The 19,348-nt window shown below is 37.5% G+C and overlaps 1 protein-coding gene across 2 annotated transcripts; it reads right to left on the minus strand.

Moving 5' to 3' along the window:
- Positions 1 to 368: 368 nt before the first annotated feature.
- PHF6 (PHD finger protein 6) lies at positions 369 to 18,883 on the minus strand. Of its 2 annotated transcripts, none has more exons than XM_010157000.1 (10): positions 18,704 to 18,883; positions 18,405 to 18,506; positions 14,702 to 14,835; positions 14,359 to 14,402; positions 4,931 to 5,094; positions 4,609 to 4,752; positions 3,284 to 3,388; positions 2,325 to 2,458; positions 1,625 to 1,754; positions 369 to 1,332 (listed from the first exon to the last, which is right to left on the minus strand). In XM_010157000.1, the coding sequence occupies exons 1-9, from the start codon at positions 18,839 to 18,841 to the stop codon at positions 1,625 to 1,627; spliced, it is 1,095 nt and encodes a 364-aa protein (XP_010155302.1). In that variant the 5' UTR covers positions 18,842 to 18,883; the 3' UTR covers positions 369 to 1,332. The 2 variants fall into 2 exon arrangements, with proteins under 2 accessions (XP_010155302.1, XP_010155301.1); XM_010156999.1 differs by having other exon boundaries at positions 4,931 to 5,097; positions 18,704 to 18,841.
- Between the last annotated feature and the right edge of the window lie 465 nt (positions 18,884 to 19,348).

Raw genomic sequence — 19,348 nt, forward strand, 5'->3', positions numbered from 1 at the left:
CAGAGTGAAACAAGTCAAAACCCTAAACAAACAGTAAGGTGATGCGATAGCAACAGACAAACATGTGGACTAGATTCAGCTTTTTGGTTTTATTTCAGTCTGAGAACGTGCTTTAACAGACCAATTGAAGAAGGTAGTAGCCATTAGCCATGGCAAGGTGTTTTGAAAGCAGTCAGAGGACTGTTCTGTTAGGTTTGGTATAGCCTAGACCTGATTATTCCCTAAAGGAACATCAAACTCTAGCAAGCAGAATTCCATGACGTGACTGTTGACTTGAGAGCAAGAGAAAAACAATCACTTAAAACAATAAGGATGACAAGCACAGTTTCTCATATAGTGGTCATAAGATCAAAAAATAAATACCAATCTAGGAAAAAAAAAAGGTTGTTTCCTCATTCTTCTTACAGAATATGAGACCTTTATGCATATTCTGGACAAAACATGAAGTGTTCCACACAGCAGAGAACACCTGAGGTATGGATGTCAGGTATGGTGGCTAAATTCCATCGTGAGTTAAGAGTTGTAACTCTCTGAAGTAAGAGATTGGGCTGCGGAGTCCAAATGTTTGTATGGTGAGGTTTTAATCACACTTCGTGAAGCGTTCTTTGTAAATCAGGGACACGGAAAGAGGCGGGTCCTTGGGGGAAGAATGAACTACAGCCCTTTGGCATGAGTTCTAAAGCTCACAGCTCAGAACCAACAGCTGCTCAAGTAAATCTCCCGCAAACAATGCTGGGCGGAATGAGCAATCACAACAGGAACGACCTGAAATGTTCAAGCGTGCTTCGGTGTACACTGAGTCCTTTTCTACTGTGTGCTTTGCAAGCAAAAACAGAGAGCGGCTTTCCCATGTATAGCCTCCATAACTTGTGTATGAAGAAAATGCAAAATTCACAAAGTACCAGCTTGCTGCCACCGCGAGCTTGTCCGTGTTGTTAACTAAACTAGCTAAGACCTTCCCTCATTGCAGGAATCCACTAAACAACTTACACATTCCAAATCTTAAGGTTTTTATTCAGTCCAGAAATATAGATCTTACTTCATTTCAATGTCTGCCTTAACTTTTGACACTGTACATATTACATATCATTTATATAGTGTTTCATTTTTTTCCAGACACTGCAGACTACAAACTACATAATATTGACATGTAAAACTCTGCCACTTACTGAAGGCTCACACACATGAACGTTTCAGGCAGTTCAATGAAATTTCTAACAGAGTTGGGTAGTACAAAGTTACTAACCCTTTCTGATTTTAGAAAACAATTTAAAAGAATTAGTAGTTATGGTGTCTTAGCCATTCCCAGTTCTATAACTCTGTCCCTTGAACCTGTTTGAAAAATGACGAAAACAACAGTAAATTTAAAATCATACAGAAAAGCATTTAGCAGCTCTGACATTACATCTCTATTTAGCAATAGAAACGAGGGCCTCCCTTCTTTTACTGGTACAAAGTCCGCTGGATTTAAAAAACAACACATCCTCCCCATTTTTCTACAGTATGTCATTAAAAAGTACTTATCTGCATACACTAGATTTAAATACTTCACTGCAATAAACTACAATAAATGCATATTGCGTTTCAGTCTCGGTAACAGATCTGTCAGGAGTAACTTCCATACCTAGTTTCCATTGAGCTGCTGCTGAGGAATGTCGTTATGGTCAGTGCCTGATTTGCCACGGCTTTTGCTTTCTCTTTCTTCATCCTCTTCATCCCTTTCATCATTTCCACTATGGTTTTTACAATACAGTCTATCACAAGAAAAGAAACAGTGAGGACTTCTGCTGAAAATATGAAACGAAACCCAGACTTTCAGTGAGCTGTGAGGTGTGCCAGAAGGCAACTGCTAATTTGGATCAAATCTAGTTTTCAAGAACTGCTACTACACTGCTCAGAGAATGCCCTCTCGTGGGCACAGCCGCAGCAGCAACGCGACTGCAGCCTTGGCACTAGCGCCAGCAGTCCCGTAGCGAGTATGGAACGCTTCATGGTCCAAAACCCGGGAAATAAGCTACCGAACATATCAATATGGAGGAATCACAGCAGAAATTATCCCGGGTTTCCTCAATATAAATTACAGACTGATCAAGGAGGAAAATATAAGTTAAATTTGTCATTTCTCATATTACGACACTACTACAGGAATTGGAAGTTAGCAGAGTTAACTGTGGTATTTTGCAAAGTCAGCAATTACTTTAAAATACCTTTTAAAATGAAATAACATTCTTTAATAACATACTTGACTAGCCAAGTTTGGCAGAAAAAGTGCCATGAAATACCTTCACTTTCATTACAAAGTCAAGAATTACATAGGTCCTTACTTATAAATTCCTCGTGACATATTCTCAATGTATTTAGCTTTGTCTTCTACTCCACAGTGGTAATGGTACGTTTTTATGCAGGCTTTAATTTCACACCCAATAGTAGCACCAGGCTGGCTGCAGAGCGTACATTTCTGTGGAGGGGAAAGAAGAGAATGCCACTGTTCAGCCTTGCAGACTCTTGTCTCTTAGTATTGAGTTTAGTGTTCCTCATATTTATGGCTACCATTTTGGAACAGAGTAACTTCTCTAGCAGATCATCTTTCCAATAAAAAGTGAATCAAAGACACTGCAAAACAGAAACTATGTAATACTACCCTATTAAAATATGAACACTAGGATTTACCTGTCTATTGCACTGAAAATTGCTATGTGATTGCACCTATTATTGCATTTCCAAGATCATTTTATTGCCACTGAAGTTAGTATGTTAACATATGAAGATCCTTAAATTATTTTTTTCAAGGAACAATATTTTTAGGAGTTGTTTCTTTTCTGCAACGCCCCAGATTTCTTACCACTTTAAACACATGATGAATTTTAATAAAATACGATGTGACATTTTACCAACATCCCCACCTCCGAGGCCTTAACAAGTTTTCATATTAAAACATCAAAACAGTTGGAAACATGTCACTGCAAGAATGTACTCTCCGAGTTCATTTCTAATTTTACAGTGTGCTTTTAGTAACACAGGACCCAAAGCTGTCAGTCTCTTCTAGCTACAGGAAGGCTACAATAATTTACTACATACCCTGACATAAAGAATCTTAAATACCACATGCCTAATCACCACGAATTTTTAAGGTGATTCCTATCTGGCTACCTGTCCCAGAAGTAACAATAAATTTAAATTTTGTGTTTAGAAACAGAAGGGAAAGATTGTTTCACCAAAGGAAGGAGGTAGAGCTATATACACCTTACTAGAATCAGTAACATCATGTTCTGCAGGTACATACCATTCTTTTTCCTCTCTTGATTTCCTGAAGTACAGTTTTGATATCAAAATCACCAAACTCTGCCCTTGAAGTTGTTGTTAGCTGGACAGTGCCAGAAGAGAACAACTGTAAAACAAGCAAGTCATAATATTTTCAGGTCACCAATGTGATTAGAAAAGTTTTTATGTGCAGGAATAACTGAGTATTGAACATGCCCTTCTGTGATCTGAGACATCATGTGCTTTACCAACAAACTAGCAAAAAACCCAGTGCTAACTGAGCAATTAGTGTGATGAGTATTCTTTCTGATACCCACCTGACCACTTTGATTCCATCTGCTGCCTTGGAAAAATGTATTTTAAAAGACAAAGGAGTAGACAAGAAATAATGACATGATGAAAACACAAAGCAATACCTGGGCAATACTATCAATTACACCACTGAACTGCTTAGGAATATTCCAGGTCCCTCACTGTGACATAGACAAAATTCAGATTCACAGCACAGCTGATGCCAACATACCTGAAAAGCCCTGAGGGATGACAGTGGAGCAGATAAATACCATCCCCACTATCATCATTCCAGTATATCCAGTTTAAATTGTTTTAAAACTGACGCTCAGGTGCACAAAGTAGCAGAGAATACTCTAAGACTCAAGGCCGCTGCTGGCACACACCAACTCTGCATTTAGTGAGGCCAGGCGCAGAAGACGATTAATACTGCACCGTTTATTCATTCTGAGATACAACAGGAATCACCGAGGTTTGCCACTCAAAGCCCTACCTCACCCCGAGACAAGTCACAGGAAAGCACTATCTGCTCATGTTCACTGAAATTAGCCAATCCTTTTCAGGCTGACAGTTCTATAAATGTGATCTTCGAAAGACAAGGGGTCTCTACAACTTCCACGTCCCCCTCTACTTGAGTCATGCAGCCTGAATCATTGGTCAGAAAATTAATGAAGTTCATGGTTTCTTCCTGGATTTTGTCTGCCTGCCTGTAAAGGTATTTTTTTTTTGGAGTGGGTTCTTTTAGTTAAAACTGTTTGCTGTTTTCCTTTTTAAATATTGTGTACGCATTTAGGCGCTAAGGGAGCATTTTTAATAAGCTAAAGAGTCTCCCTGAGCTAATTCCATCTCTTAGCACGTAGCCAACTTTTATCCATATTGCCTGCAGTGAAAATAAATGAATTGCTCACTTTGCAACACTTCAGTGCTTAAAGAGATCATCAGCACACAGACAATACTCATGCATAATTACATGTGAGGGTACTGTATTAAAATCTAAAATAGCAATTCAGACAAAATTCACATAATAGGCTGGTTAACAACAATACTGTTACTCACCATGCACTTATAGTGTGCTGCAGCCTTTTTGGCATTAAATATATGAAGCTTTCCTCTAGCTTCATTTTCTTCTTCACCTGCATGACAGAATCCACATTTAGGTTTTGTATCACTGGGGCTGCTTCTGTGGGGAGACCTGTCTCTCTGAAAGAAAAACATTTTACTAAAATATACTGCTGGGTTACAAGTAAGGTTGTCATTTTAAAAGCCTGTGGCCACCAGCTGGAGGCTCAGACAAATGCAAATTTTAATAAAAATTATATTTGCAGAGAAGAAATATGCAATTCTGTCTTCTAAGAAGTTTAGCATATTTACTGCTTACATAGGAACTGCTTTCTATTTCATCTGTGCCATGTGAGGACGTGGATCTAGTGTCTTCTGATTGCCCTTTTAAATTTGTTTTTCTTGGCTTTCCCTTACGACCCCTCCTTTTGCCTTTGGGAGGTGAAGGCTCCAACTCGTGTTCATTGATACTTTCTTCTAAATCTGCTTTAGAAGTTAGAAAACATCATCAAATAACATTCTCAAAAGTTTTATGCAAAACAAACCAAAGAAAGAAAGAAAAATACCAAACGAAAAACAGACAAGAAAAAACATAACGTGTATTTTCTGTGTTTTGGTCAGAAATAAAAATAGCAACTTTTCCCCATTCATTACAAACATGAAATTGCAGATCCTGAAAACATTATTTACTTCTTTGGACATATCACGCAGCTTTACATCTTTATAACATGACGCATGAAGAAAGCGTAGCATTGCTTACAGCTTCTACTTTCAGACCCCAAATTTGTCCTCAGATACGTATGTTCACTGAAAATAACTCATTTAAATTACACTGAAACCAGAAAATATTTTCAACCATGAAATAAGCTTTCAATTTATTTTTTTTCAAGATGTGCAACTCCCGTGTAAATTGCCCTTGATGTTATGTTGGTGTTTCTAACAACACCTCTCTTCTTGCTTTATTAATTGATGGCCTTTGACTTAAAAAAAAAAAATCACCCATTTTAACTATAACATTAAGTTTTGAAACGGAAATGTATTTTGCCTCTATGAAACAAACCTAAAATTTCATTTTAGTTGCAGTGTATTTTTTCATCTACAGCTAAAAGCAGACGTCAGTTTACAGAAAACCATCCCCACTGACAATATCCCAGATCAAGTATTTATAGACCTTTGAGAATACAAGAATGTGTATTTCTAATACAAGCATACCAAGGAGGTCTGACAAGCTCCTTTGAGAATGTGAGCTCCACTGCTGAATGCTGCACAGAAGCGTAGCCCAGGGCTGGCAGACTGTCCTTCTGACTACTCAAAGCTCTACAGTTAATACAGACCAATTCTGCAAACTTAAGACTGCTTCCATCTGATGTAGGCAACTTCTGATATTGGATAACCAGCTCTATTCGGTCCCCGACAACTCTCCTGGCCATCAGCCGCCCACAGGAGCATCTTTGGTTTTCCCTGCAGCACGGCACACCCACCCCTGCTCAAATGCAAAGCTCTTTCAGCAGGCTTGTTTAAAGAAACACGTGCACGCGCCACCGACGAACTTGCTTCTCAAAATCCAAACCACAAACATCAGTATGAGCCCCCAGACGGAAGGAAATCCTGATCGGAAGTTTTGGAACAGCTACTTTATACATCAACGGGCCACTTAACTGTTGTGGTGGTGTTATTATTTAAGCGTTGCTATGGCACTTATCACCATTATATTGTGGTTTCGGTATCCCGACAGGACATCTTATTCTGAGACCATGCTCCTTTGCCAGAACCCGTCTTTCTTGTCTATTATCACATAAAAATCAGATCACATTTCCACCTTGTGATTAACAGCGACTCAAGTGCACAGAAGTCTGAATTCCAAGACTTGAACATATTCCAGAGCCATCAACTTGGAGCAGAAGTTAACCGAACTGCCGGCCCAAGGCCTTGCACGCAAGCGTATCCTACCGAGCTCAGTCTATCGTTCTGTCGCGAATCGCTGAGGCAGCTACAGCTTCTTGCACGTTTGCTAGTGAAGGACAGAAAACTAATCCAAATGCATCACAACAGGTTATACTGAAACATAATTCCCCCACAGCTTTATTCTGCTTTATGGTTAGAAAGACGCAAAAAACCCCACAATAAATTAAAACGAAGCTGCAAATTATTCTGGTTTAAATTGACAGATTATTCAGCTATTCACAGATATTCCCAAGTTGCTACTAGAACACATCAGTCTACCTACCACAGCATGCTTTAATATATGTACTACTCTTTTCTAATTAGATAACAAAAGCACCATTTATTTTACTCTACAAAATAAAATAAAATACATGACAGGGATTATCTAATGAAACAATACACTTTACATTTTCTTCTCAGCATTTACTATTTAACATTATTTCTCATTTATCATCACACGCTGAATTCCCTGAGCAAGATTATGCAATTTAGATATCGTACCTCTCAGACCAAATATAGCAACTTTCATTACAACCTGAAAATCTCTTTCAAAGAAAAAAAATTCTCTTATCTTGTCCCTCATTGTATGAACTCTCCACCAATGTATTAAAAGAAATTTGGAATCTTTGCCTCCACTTCTACTTTTACAGAAATTTCCATGATGGTTATTCTAGAAAAAATGTCTTACAAAAATGTTACTACTGCATTTGTGACCCTTTAAATAACATCACTAAGAAGTTAAAAATATTCCTTCCAAAACCATTCCACGGATTCCCTACTGTATTTCATGAAGCAAAATCTTACCCATTCACCAACATTCCTTAGTTTTTCCAAAGCTCCTTATCAATTCTGTCGACCGTAACACTTTCCACCTCCTAGCCCAACCTTATTTTCTGAAGAACACTAAAGCACAACCTGAACTCTCCACAGTCACACTTTCAAAACTGGCAGTGAATCACAATTGCTAAAAACCAAGCACATGGTATGAAAACCAACTTTTTAAAAGAAATGTCACAGCCTCCTTACAGAGTAAGTTCTTAAGTTCCATCTTTTAGTCCACAAATAGTAGAATATTTAATATTTGAAAGTAAAAATGCTGTATTTTAAAAAGATGGTTTCAGCCTAAGATTAAAAAAAAAAAAAAAGAACAAACAAGATCACACAGCTTTCCTTAAAGGAGAACCCCTTTTCCATGCTCCAAACTAGCACTTCCAAACACGTTCAGAGTTCACTGAAATCTAGATGCTAGAGGACCCCTTCAGTAAAATAAATTCCTTGCAAATTTAGGTCTCCTACTGCAAGTGACACGGACCTGCAGGTGAACACCCCTGAGATGTGAGGAGCTCTAGCACATCCATCTGCAGGACTAATACCTCAAAACATCAAAGTTTCTCTCATTTTTAACAGCACTACGAACTAGCCTAACAGTAGAGGAAGAAAGAGATGGTAACCAGCTTTAAAATACACCTGCCTTGGATGGTAGTTAATGTACGATTTGGTTTGTGCCCTACCCCTCCCCTCAAGCCCACTGCCAGCTTACCCTGTTTCCCTGGAATCTGATGGTTGGGTGTTTCCAACTTCTCGTGTCAGCTTGAACTAAGGAAAACACAAAAAGTTGTTCAACTCCTCCCTGACCAGATGACATTTTATCACGGATATCACCCATACCTGAACCCCCTGAGATTCCCTAGATACTCTTCAACTGCCCCCATCCCATATCTCGTTACTGCATCGGTTTTTTAAGTCATCACAATATTCTCAACGTGACTATCTTGAGACTTCAAAGGAGGTATCTGTGAGCTTTCCTCAAAAGTCCCTAAATGCTCTATCTGAAAAAACAAGCTTAATAAGCACTATGGTCTGAGAAGGAGGGGTGGGGGCAGGAAACAAGAGGAAACATTCTACATTTTAAAAAAAGCACCCAAGAACAGGGCATTGTAAATTCAGATGAGCAGCAACAAGCCCCACATTTACATTTTGGAAATCCACGAGCAGTACAAAGTACCTCAAAAAGACAACTAGCAAAATGCTGTATTACATCAACTGTTAACAGGGAGACTCAGCTCCAGAGAAAAATCTATAAACTCTCCTTCGATCATGACTAGAGGGAAAAAGGATCAAGATGTTTTGCTCTTTAAAACAGGGCCTGGCAAAGAGGTTGAGATATCACTGACCTATTCGATATTGCACCAGCTTGAAATACACGTGGAATCCCGCTTTTCCAAAAGTCAGGTTAAAGCAAAGCAACAAAAGAAGTGATTTAAAGGTGGTGAAAGAACAAATAAAAGGAGGATGTGTGCAAGAAAGGCCAATACTGCCCTCTGCATCCACCTCCTACACTGCCCTACACAACAGGCTTGGCAAGGCAGAAGCAAAGGGGGTGAAGTTGGTGTGAAGATCATAAACAAAACCAACTGTAAAAATGTATTTGCAAGTAGGACCGGCCATAAAAAGAAGCCCAAATCTAGAATGTGGAAGTGGCTTAGATGTGCTATAATGTCAATCTGAACTCACACACGTGTATTTAAAATTTTATAGTGCATTTGGGTTAAAGGAGAAACTCTAAAAATCACAAAGAACAACAGTTAACCTTACTAGATTTTTAGAAAAGAAATGGAACATAACAGGGAAAGAACAAATACTTGAGCATGTTAAAGTAAGATGTCCTTAAAATATGGCTGAAACCCTATGAAACCCGTATGTGGCACCATAATTATTTTAAATTGCAAAAGAAAATCCTACTGTAAAAAGAAATCCCCAGTAGTCAATAATAAAAATGTGGGTACACCTATAAGCATGAATAAGAACCAGCGATTTACATAAAAACGCTTGCAAGCAAATACAGACTCAAGTAAACCGATCATGAAACAACAGTGGCTTCTATCAGCAAGAGGTGAATTTAACAAGCGAAATGCAGAATATAATTTTTTAGTTGCTCACTTTTTTTTTTTTAAAGGACAAAGACTAAGTTAGGTGAAACATATCTAAATGGGAGAAAGTAGGAGTGGAAAGGAAAAAAATTACCTCTTAGGTCCCATCACTGTTTTTCAAAAGTGCCAGATACCTCCAGGAAGTGATACCTCTTCTCCAAAAGCTATTTTTGACTGAACAGTATCTATGTTATGAAGTAGCTGAAACTATTTCTTGCATTAAGTACATTTAACACAGAAAATCAATAACATAGTCCTCCATAGCCATGCAATCTACATGCCTTTTCAAGCAGACAATCGTCAGCAAAGACCAAAGACTTTGCTTTCTGCATAATCAGAAAGCTTGTGACAACTGGCATGATGAACCTCTTAAGCACGAGTTAGCTGACCAGGTTTCCATTTGTATAATGTCTTGCCTAGATAGGAAGGAGAATGATAATGTATACTCCGGGACAGCTCCTCAGATAGGACAAACCATTCACCACATGACTTTTTCATTTTCTCCTTTGCCGTTAGCTTTGTGCTTTTCTGTCAGAAAACACCATTGTGATGCCTCTGCAAAATACCTCCTTAGTCCATAACACAGTGAACAGGGGACGGCTAACTTACTGCCTGGACCAACTGTTCTTGTCCTAACGCTACGCAGACATTGGATGCCACATTCCGGCAGCACTCTCCAGAAGACAGACAACAAGGCTGAGTTAGAGCCCAGGAAGCATTTGTTACCATCCACCTGCAGAACTGGAATGACACTGAACTGCAATGTCATGGAAACTTTTACACCAGGCAGCACTCATGCATACAGTGTTAGGGAAGCTTATGCTGTGAACAGTGTTAGAGAAAATGCAACTATGAACAAACACTGAGTAAAGAACCTAAAGATGGTACCTAATTATAATGCCCCAAAATTTGAGTGTCTTTCCTGCCAGCCTCTGGCTTACACAGTGCTTTCAAAAAGCACTCGTTTTGATACAGATAGCAGCATCTCTAAATAGGTCTCACAGAAAAATATTATCCTGACTCAACTCGCTGAGCAGTATGAGGAGCAGAGATTTCCCATGTGATCTTTAGAATCACATTCAAGGATGCTGAGATGGGGAATGTCCTTGTTTCCATTGTGGGAATATAATTCCCTGAGGCTCCGAGTACAGCTACAACAGGAATATGGACACTTTATTTTCTGACCCCACAGTTCCCAAGCATCTGCTTTAAACATTAACGACAGATAGTCACATGACTGCCTTAATTACTCTTTGTCTTACTACTATGTAACAGAAGAATGAAATTACATTCTTATCTTGGTTTATATTAAACTATTCCCGCTCAGCTGAATTTATTTTGAATACAACACTGGGCCAAGACAGCCCCACCTGCAAGGGACTGAAAGATTCCAGATTTTAAATTTTTCAACAATTATTTCCAGTACATTGGAATAAATTCCAGCAAACAGTTCCAAAACCTTAGTTCAACAATACACTATTCTTCAGAAAGAATAAATGTAATTGTATCAAACTGAACAGTAATTCAACTAATAGTCAGTCGTGATAGTGTGAGAGCACTGGCACCAATTCCTCTGACCTATTAGGTACCGCAAACTGAAGACGGCTCGCCTAAATTATGAACAAAACTATTACTTGAAGTTCAGGGCAGATTCTTTCGTTAGATTTGTAACCAGCAAGACAAAGCTAGACACGAAGCTTTCAGTAACTTGGTTTGCTCCTCTGAGCAGTTGTCTTCAGATCTACTGACCCCACAGCCACAGCAGAGCACATCATTTTTACTGTCCTTCTTCCAGTTACTGGGAACACAGCACAGAAAAATCACTTCAATATATATGCACAAGGGGAATATAGGAGAAATACCATTTTCCTATTCTATGCCGTTTGAAGGCAAGGCCACACAGATAAATTAGACAAACCCAACGATCTGCTGAAACAGATAATGAATTTAAGAGCACACTACTTTGCTGCCATGCTTCATACTTTATATTCAAAGGAAATGGAAGGTAGTTCTGCAACTCCTGTCGATTAAAGGAAAATGAACTCCCATCGCTCATTAATTCTGTCTTGATGAGTAGAGATGCTTAGTCTCATGAATACTCACACCACTTGAACTTCATGACAGCAATAAATAACATCTAAGAGGCCCTTTTTATTAGGTTTTAACTGGGTAACTTTAATTCCAACACAGATCCTTCAACCACATTTCCATGCAGCCTCAAGAAATTTTAACTGTTACTAAATAGTTAAGAAATATTCTTTCTGGACCAGAACTTCTTATAAAGGTGCATCAGCCAGATCTCAGACTTGAACAAGTATGACCCCAAAAGGATCTGTTTTCTAGGGAAGGGAAGGAAAAATCTCAGTATTATGCAGCAGTACTGCCTTCAGAAAATAAACTGCTCGGGACTGCCCCAAACCAAACACTCCTAAAAACCCTTCCAACATCCCCTAATAGAAGTGACATATTAAAAATATTTGGACTGCAACAATTAAATCTGGATACAGAGCACAAAGAAAACCCCAGATGTTCTACACTGACCAAGAACTATAAAAGCATCCCAGAGCAGGAGCAGTGTTTCCATTAGGAAGGACTGTAATTTCAGTGACTGCACACCTACACTGAGTGATACAACCACAGACCAGCTTTAACTATTCTGTTATGAAAACACTGCTGAGAGCATGGATTCAGGAAAATTAAACAAAAACAAGAGGGAAAACAAAAAAAGTATCCCCAACTAGTCTATCCACCATTGTCTGCGAGTCCTTGCTGGTTTCACACACAACCATTCTTTCACATTGAAATTCCTCTTTGATATTCACCTTCTCCTCAAGAAATAAACCAACAAAATACATATATAAAGCCTAATCTCACCATCCAACATCTTCCAGTTACCATTTCAATATTTAAGAAACAAACCCTCCAAAGTCCTGTCTTAAACTCTGAAAACCACCCTGTATATTTGCCTTCTAAAGGTAATTAGTTTTCAGTGTAGCAAAATACCATTGCGTTAAGTCATTTCCATAAGAAAGATGCAGTACGTACTTTTATTTTCTTTAATTTAAAAGAAGTCTATCACAAAAGAGCCCCAGCTTCTGGCAACATTAAATCCATAACTGTAAGTAATAATATTCTATGGATATAGTTCCCTGCACTGTATGGACTAAAAAAAGAACATATTCTTTGGGAAAGAGCACTAGGTAAAATTTCAGTTAAACATTAAAAAAAAAAACCCAATTCCAGAAAACAAAAAAGTGAAGTAGAGCTATACATATTTTAAACAAAACAAATACGTGCAAAGTTAAATGCTAAGGAAGATACTATTGAGTTCTTTGGCCTCGGTTTTTCCCAATGCCGTTTTTTATTCCTCGTCCTCCTCCCCTCAATCTAAAAGTCTCTATGGATGAATCCAGTTTGATGTTTTAATAAACTGCCATCATCAACATTTAAGAAAACAGCCACTAAGCCTCTAGGAATTTTTCCCATGTCTTCTCAAATATATCCACACGAAATTTAAAAGCCTTTGCTCTTAGAGAATGACAGAGAATTGGAGATAATGCTTTCTGAAAACGCTTAAAGAAAAGCACAAGTTCAGATCCTGCAAGGAATTCCAAGCAGAAAGTGTCATCCATTGGCACTGGGCTCCATGCAGAATTGGAGGCACTTTTCAATAGATGTCAAACACTGAGTCATTTGTGAATAAGTATAAAAGATATGTTATATGTTTAAGTATCAGTTAAAGAGTTGGACTCAAAAATGTCTTTCATATTCTGTCTTTGCTAACGAGCAAAACAACCTCCAAAACAAAGAAACAGAGTGCCAAACTACAAGATGCGGCCCTGTCTCTTTGGAGAATGAATATAACAAGTATACTGCTTTTCTTGTTTAACCTAGTAATAGCAAAATCAGCGAGTGCGCATGACCACAATCCAAAATAAAATCAGTTTTCAGCTGGGATTTTCTACTGCTCTTGCTATATTTCTGAACACTGAAGTGACATCCAAACTTGACCATTAATCTATCCACTATGCATAGCGTAGAAAGTAGCATATTACCTCAAAAATACATTTAGTGGAGACTGAAGTAATTGATGAAACTTGCTCTTTGCTGAACAGTCACATACTCCTCATTAGTTAAATCTGATGACATTTCAGGTGAAAGTAATGCAAAAAGTAAACTAACAACTGTTTGCCTACCCAAATTCAGACACAGTAGGAAAAAGGAAAAGACGCCTGCATAAATACACAACAGCACCACAGCCTGGAATTGTAACAGCCCAGGGGCTCTATCTGCGTTTGCGGCGTATCACCCCCGGCGCATTCGCTGCTCCGCAAAGACGCAGAGCTTTTATGAACGTGCCCACGTCGGGCTTTTCTTGATCAAAATGACTCAGAAATACATCTGTAAGTGATCTGATCACAAACCTTTTCATTTATTACTGGGGCCTTCTTACTTGAAGAGTTAAACACAACTGAACAGTTAAAAAAAAAAAAGAGTGAATATTTAGGAACATTACCAATGGCAAAAACCAGCTGTTACCTGACAAAATATTTCAGATGTAAATATTGTGAATATTTAACTACAAATATAAGGCAGCTTCTTCCCAGAAGGGAATGTATTACTTCTACCCAAACTTTGTTTTGACAGAACATCGAATCTTCTGAATATCCTAGAATTTATGGTTTGGGATTTTCTCCACCTCAACAGTAATTTTTTGAGAAAATACAGAAATCAGATGGCCTTCCAAACTCATTGATTCTCGAAAAAAATGTAGTTCTAATTTTTACTGAAAACATTTATATTCTCCAGAAAAAAATTAAATTTAACCAAGTATCTTTCTACAATGGGAAAAATTTATATTGAATAATTTTACCTTCAGAGTTATGCGTAGTTTTCTTGTGTTTTCGACATAAAATCCTATAAACAAAGTAGTTGAAAACTGTCAAGTCAGTCACGATTCACAGATTATTTACTCATCTTTTAAATTTAAATGCCAGTACATTTTTCTCCCACTTGTAAGACTCACTGATATACAAATCTTGCAGTGAAAATATGCTTTTCTAGCACATCACTATTTTGAACGCCACAATCATCATTAATTTTTTTGCAACAGTTTTGTTTAGATTCCAAAGTGGGGTTTTTTGTTTCGCTTTGTTGTAGTTAAAGAATGTGAAATATAATTACAAAAATAAACATAGTAAATAAAGAATAGTTACATGTAAATGCCCTGTGAGGGTTTCTCTCTTATCTGAGCCTTATCATGCAAAGCACAGTAGTAGTGATATGTCTTGTGACATGTTTTCACATCACAGCCAATGGTTGCTCCAGGACAATGGCATAAAGAGCACATCTGCAAAGAAAAAGAAAACATAATTCATGTTTCTGTTGGCTTAGTATTGCTTAGTTCAAAAATCATATAGTTACCGCTCCGGATGACAAAATAAGTGGAGTTATGTACGTGGCACCACTCTTCCTACTCTCAGGTGTTTTTCATAACTTCTAGAGGAAATAAGTTGCAATTATGCAACAGTACAACCATAATACTCTCATTATCAATTCAATGAGGAAAATAAGTAATTTACTTTTGAGGAATGTGTGTCATGAAAGCGACGCAGCTATTCACCTAAATATCCTACACCCAAGGATACTCTGTTTGTACCAACCACTTCAGAAAAGTTAATCATAAATTGTAGCTGTTTGATTCTGAATTACATTGGGGGAGGGGTGTGTGTGTGTGTGCAGAATGACACCCGTTTGGCAGTGAATCTTGCAGTCAGAAATACTGATGACCTGCAAATTTACCTTAGCCTCAGCAGCTAACTTTACCTCTTTTTTCTACAGTTATTTCCTTAAGTCATTTCCAGAACACTGAATTTAGTGAAATGTTTGTTAAATACAACAGATCTATTTCAATTAGACTAGATTTTGCTCTTTATACTTATATTGCAGGAAAAAAAGGGTTAAATGGGAGCTTGTTGTTTTACACTTCTGTCCCAGTAATTAGTTCCTTCTCATGTTAGATGCATCACTGCTTAGCATACACCAACTATCATGCTTCTGACCTGTTCACTGCCCTTCTTGTACTGTGGTAGGAAGGGATGCAATTGATAGTATCACAGTATTTTTCTCTGTATTATTTTTTACTGACATAACATTGCCCAAAAATCTCAGAATTTCCCATTAAACTCCTCTTCCAAGACAACTGGAGCTTTTTGTTTGTATCCTGCGTGTTGCCTACACCCCCAAAAGATTACAATTAACCCCAAATCCGTAAGCGTAAGTGAGCAATGTAGGATACTCCCTACATGCATCTTTGTGGAATACATTTTCTGTCCACCGAACCAGCTTAGTCAAGTTCTTCTTTTTAGTCTCAAATATGACACATAAATATACCACCAAAGTTCTGTATCACCATCTTGGTTTTCCATTTTAAACAAAGTTAATCGAATAGTGAAAATGTCAAAGCCTTGGATCATCTCCATTTACTCCTCTGCAAGCTCTGAAATGGTATATACCGTTCCCTAGTTGTAATTTAATTTGTATGGGTATTTCATCTCAAATCTGTTATATGTTATGGTTTAATATGTAATAATGCTTGAAAATATATCCAGCCAATCAATTTTAGTCAGTACCTCAGTATTCTGAAAGCCAGAAATGACAAAAAAGAAAGCTTCCTTTTTATGAACACCATGATGTATCCATATGAACAAAACAGACCACAGGACTTTTTATATTGATTTATTGGTCTGTTTCCTTTCAGTAATAAAATATTTATTCCATTGGTACAAGTCCTGCTGTCCAAGTGGTTACTGTCAACAGATTAATTAATTCCCAAGTTACACCAGGTACATGTGAAGTTTGACAAGCTGCAAAATAGGTAAGGTCTTTAAAAAAAAAGAAACTTTCCATGCACAGCTAACAGAAATAATAATGATATCAGTGCCTTGTACTCCAAAATATTTAGGCTTTGTAAGTTTTTATGACTGGCCTATTAAGGTCTGAACTGACAAATTTTTCTCAGACAATAATATATTACCATCAGAAAGGCTCTACACTCAGTCGTTATCACTTCTGCAATGAAGAGGTCTCAGTTTTCAGTGCATACCTGGTCAGCAGCAGCAACTCCTGAAGGAGGGCAGCTACGTAAAATCTGTCAGCAGACAATTTTAGTCCAAGCTATCAATATAATTACTTAACCCAGTGAACCACGCTGAGATATTTTTGCTCCACGTGTTACCACATAAAAGAACAGGCTAGAAGAGAAAGCAGACCTTCAAGGGGATGTTTGGGCTAACTCTAAACATTTAGCTTTAAGCTTCCTATACCAGTCAATGGAGAAAGACAGGTATCTCCAGGGAGTGATTCAGAGCTGACAGCTACAGGCAGAGCTGAGGCACCTAAGTTAGGAACTAAAATTGTCTTCTAAATTCTCTCCAAATGGGAAACATCTCAGGGCTATGAATCTACTAGGTTAACCAGATCCAGGTTTGCCACAAAAATCTGAAGAAAGCGCCTGATACGTAGAGCTGGTGAGGTCCAAGAATATATCCAGCTGTTGCACTGGTGAAGGAACATTAAGAGATTCAGAATGACAGAAACCACCAATGACATAAAAAGAAATAACCTTCAAAAAAAAAAACAACTAAAGAGACCCAAGAAGCAAAAAGTTTCTTTGCCATCTGAAGGTCCATTTACTACCACATTCTTTGGAAATTCCTAATCACAACATGAATGACTTGTGAATAGTTATTTCTTTATGCTTCACCTAATTGGAGCCAATGAAGTTCCCTGCCTTGGAAAAGATTCAAATGAAACACTGGATGAAATCTTAGACTAAACTATATCCAATTATACACACATATGTAACATTAGTGAAAGTGTGGATATATAATCTTAGACTACACTATATCCAATAACAAGAATTGTAGTTCTACACTACTTTTAGTAGTCCCAGAACTGGTAAATATGTAAGAGTGCTTTAAATACTAAGCTGAAAATTTTTAAAGAGAGGAGTCAACTGAAACTTTGTTAAAAATATTTTTTTAAAGCCTCACTCATTTCCCCAAATAGAAAATAACTAGTTCTAAATTTAAAATAAATAAATATCTTCTCCGGAATTAAAAAGAAGTTATTGCTGTTCAATTCTCATGAATTTGGTAGAGCTGTAATCACTACTGTACCCACGTATCTCATAAGACATCTGTATTCACAGAATCATCTATTAAATCAATATAAAAGGCAGCAGTACAAGCGCTTTTGGTAGTTAAAAATCAGATTTTGGCAGCAAACCCAAATGCTGGTAAAGACACAATAATACCCTCACACCAGGTCCACGGAACTTGAGTTTCTTTCTGAAATCTAACAGAAAATACTAAATAGAAATTACTGGATTTGAAACATAAATTTAGGAAATGCTGTTGTTTATATGCAGCCCATCAAAAAGAAAAACGAGCATATTCTGTAAATGAGCTTTCAAATTTGTTTTGAAAAAAAGCATCTCTGCTACAACCATCTACATTTGCCAACGAGGAAGAAAGTGTAAAAAATAAATCCAGAATTACTATTTTTAATAATTCCAGGATGAAACTACAGTTCCTAACATATTCATATGAGAGCAGAACTTGGCTGAAATAAACAAACTTTTCATCCTTTCCTAAAGACACTTCAAGAGCTTGTCAATTCCGTTTCAATATATCTACTGAGGTTTTCTTTTCATAAATCTAAGACCTATTTTACTTCAGCATCATCTTCTCTAAATTGTCCATTACCCTAAATGTCACACAAGGGTAGCACTTCAAATATATATATTTATACATATATATATACATACATATATATATATCTGACACTGGACAACTTCATGGTAAAACTTTATACAAGGTAATCTTCCCTTTTCAAGAGCCAAAAATAGGGACTTACCAGTTTAGTGCCTCTCTTTATTTCTTTTTGAATATCTTCAATAGAGAATCCACCAAGACTCTCATTATCAGTGTGTGAAGATACCAGTGCAGATGAGAACAGCTAAAATTATAAAAACAAAACTTGTTTTTTAAGTGTGAAGGGTATAAGCGATATAGAACATTTATAGATATGAAACCCACCAAAATATCAAATTATAGGGATTAATCACTGTGCCAATGCCGGACCGACTGTTTCACGTGTTGGGAGCCTGTTAGGAGCCCACTAGGTCCCTCAGCTCGGGGCTGCGGGTTACTCACCATGCACTTGTGATGCGCTGCCACCTTCTGGTTTTCTGACATTAGTAACTGCCCACATTCATTATCTTTATTAGATCTACAAAACCCACACTTCTTTTGTCTTGAAGAGACTTTTTTCTGTCCAACTGAGCTTGTCATGATTTTAAATGACCTTAGAATGCCACTTCAATCGTCTCAGTGCTACAGAAGAAAAAAAAGTGCAATCAGCGTGTTACCAACAAAAGGCAATTTAACTTCCAGTTTTATAAATATTGGTCACTTGAAAATTATGTGTCCCTTTTCTTTACAGTACTACAATATATCTAAATAAACATGCACCCAGAGGCAGTATTTAGTTCTTTAGGCAAAAAAAGTCTGAACATTAACGTAAAACTTTGGGTACTAACATAAAACTTGCAGGGAAAAGAAATAAATAGGAAACACAACAACTACAGCAGGCATTAGAGGAGAAAGTTACTACAACTCTTTCCTCTCATCCTTACAACTGTTTATTATAGGAAATGAACTTGTAGAAAATGCACTACCTGTGCATGCAGTAAAACTCTTGCTACTGAACTTCAAAACCAGAAGCAAAAAAACCCCCCAAGAGTCCAGCACAGCATCCAGAACAAGTTTTGAGTGTAAAGGCTCACCAAGCAGCGCAGC

The sequence above is a fragment of the Eurypyga helias genome, unplaced genomic scaffold (genome assembly GCF_000690775.1).
Source record: "Eurypyga helias isolate BGI_N326 unplaced genomic scaffold, ASM69077v1 scaffold7058, whole genome shotgun sequence".
NCBI lineage: Eukaryota > Metazoa > Chordata > Aves > Eurypygiformes > Eurypygidae > Eurypyga > Eurypyga helias.

Excerpts from the sequence above, each read along its gene's own strand:
- PHF6 (XM_010156999.1), bottom strand. The coding sequence starts at position 18,841 with ATGACAAGCTCAGTTGGACAGAAAAAAGTCTCTTCAAGACAAAAGAAG. Across the intron at positions 18,507-18,703 it reads CAGCGCATCACAAGTGCATG|CTGTTCTCATCTGCACTGGT; the intron begins GTGAGTAACCCG and ends TTATAATTTTAG. Across the intron at positions 3,389-4,608 it reads CAGCACACTATAAGTGCATG|TTGTTCTCTTCTGGCACTGT; the intron begins GTGAGTAACAGT and ends CTTGTTTTACAG.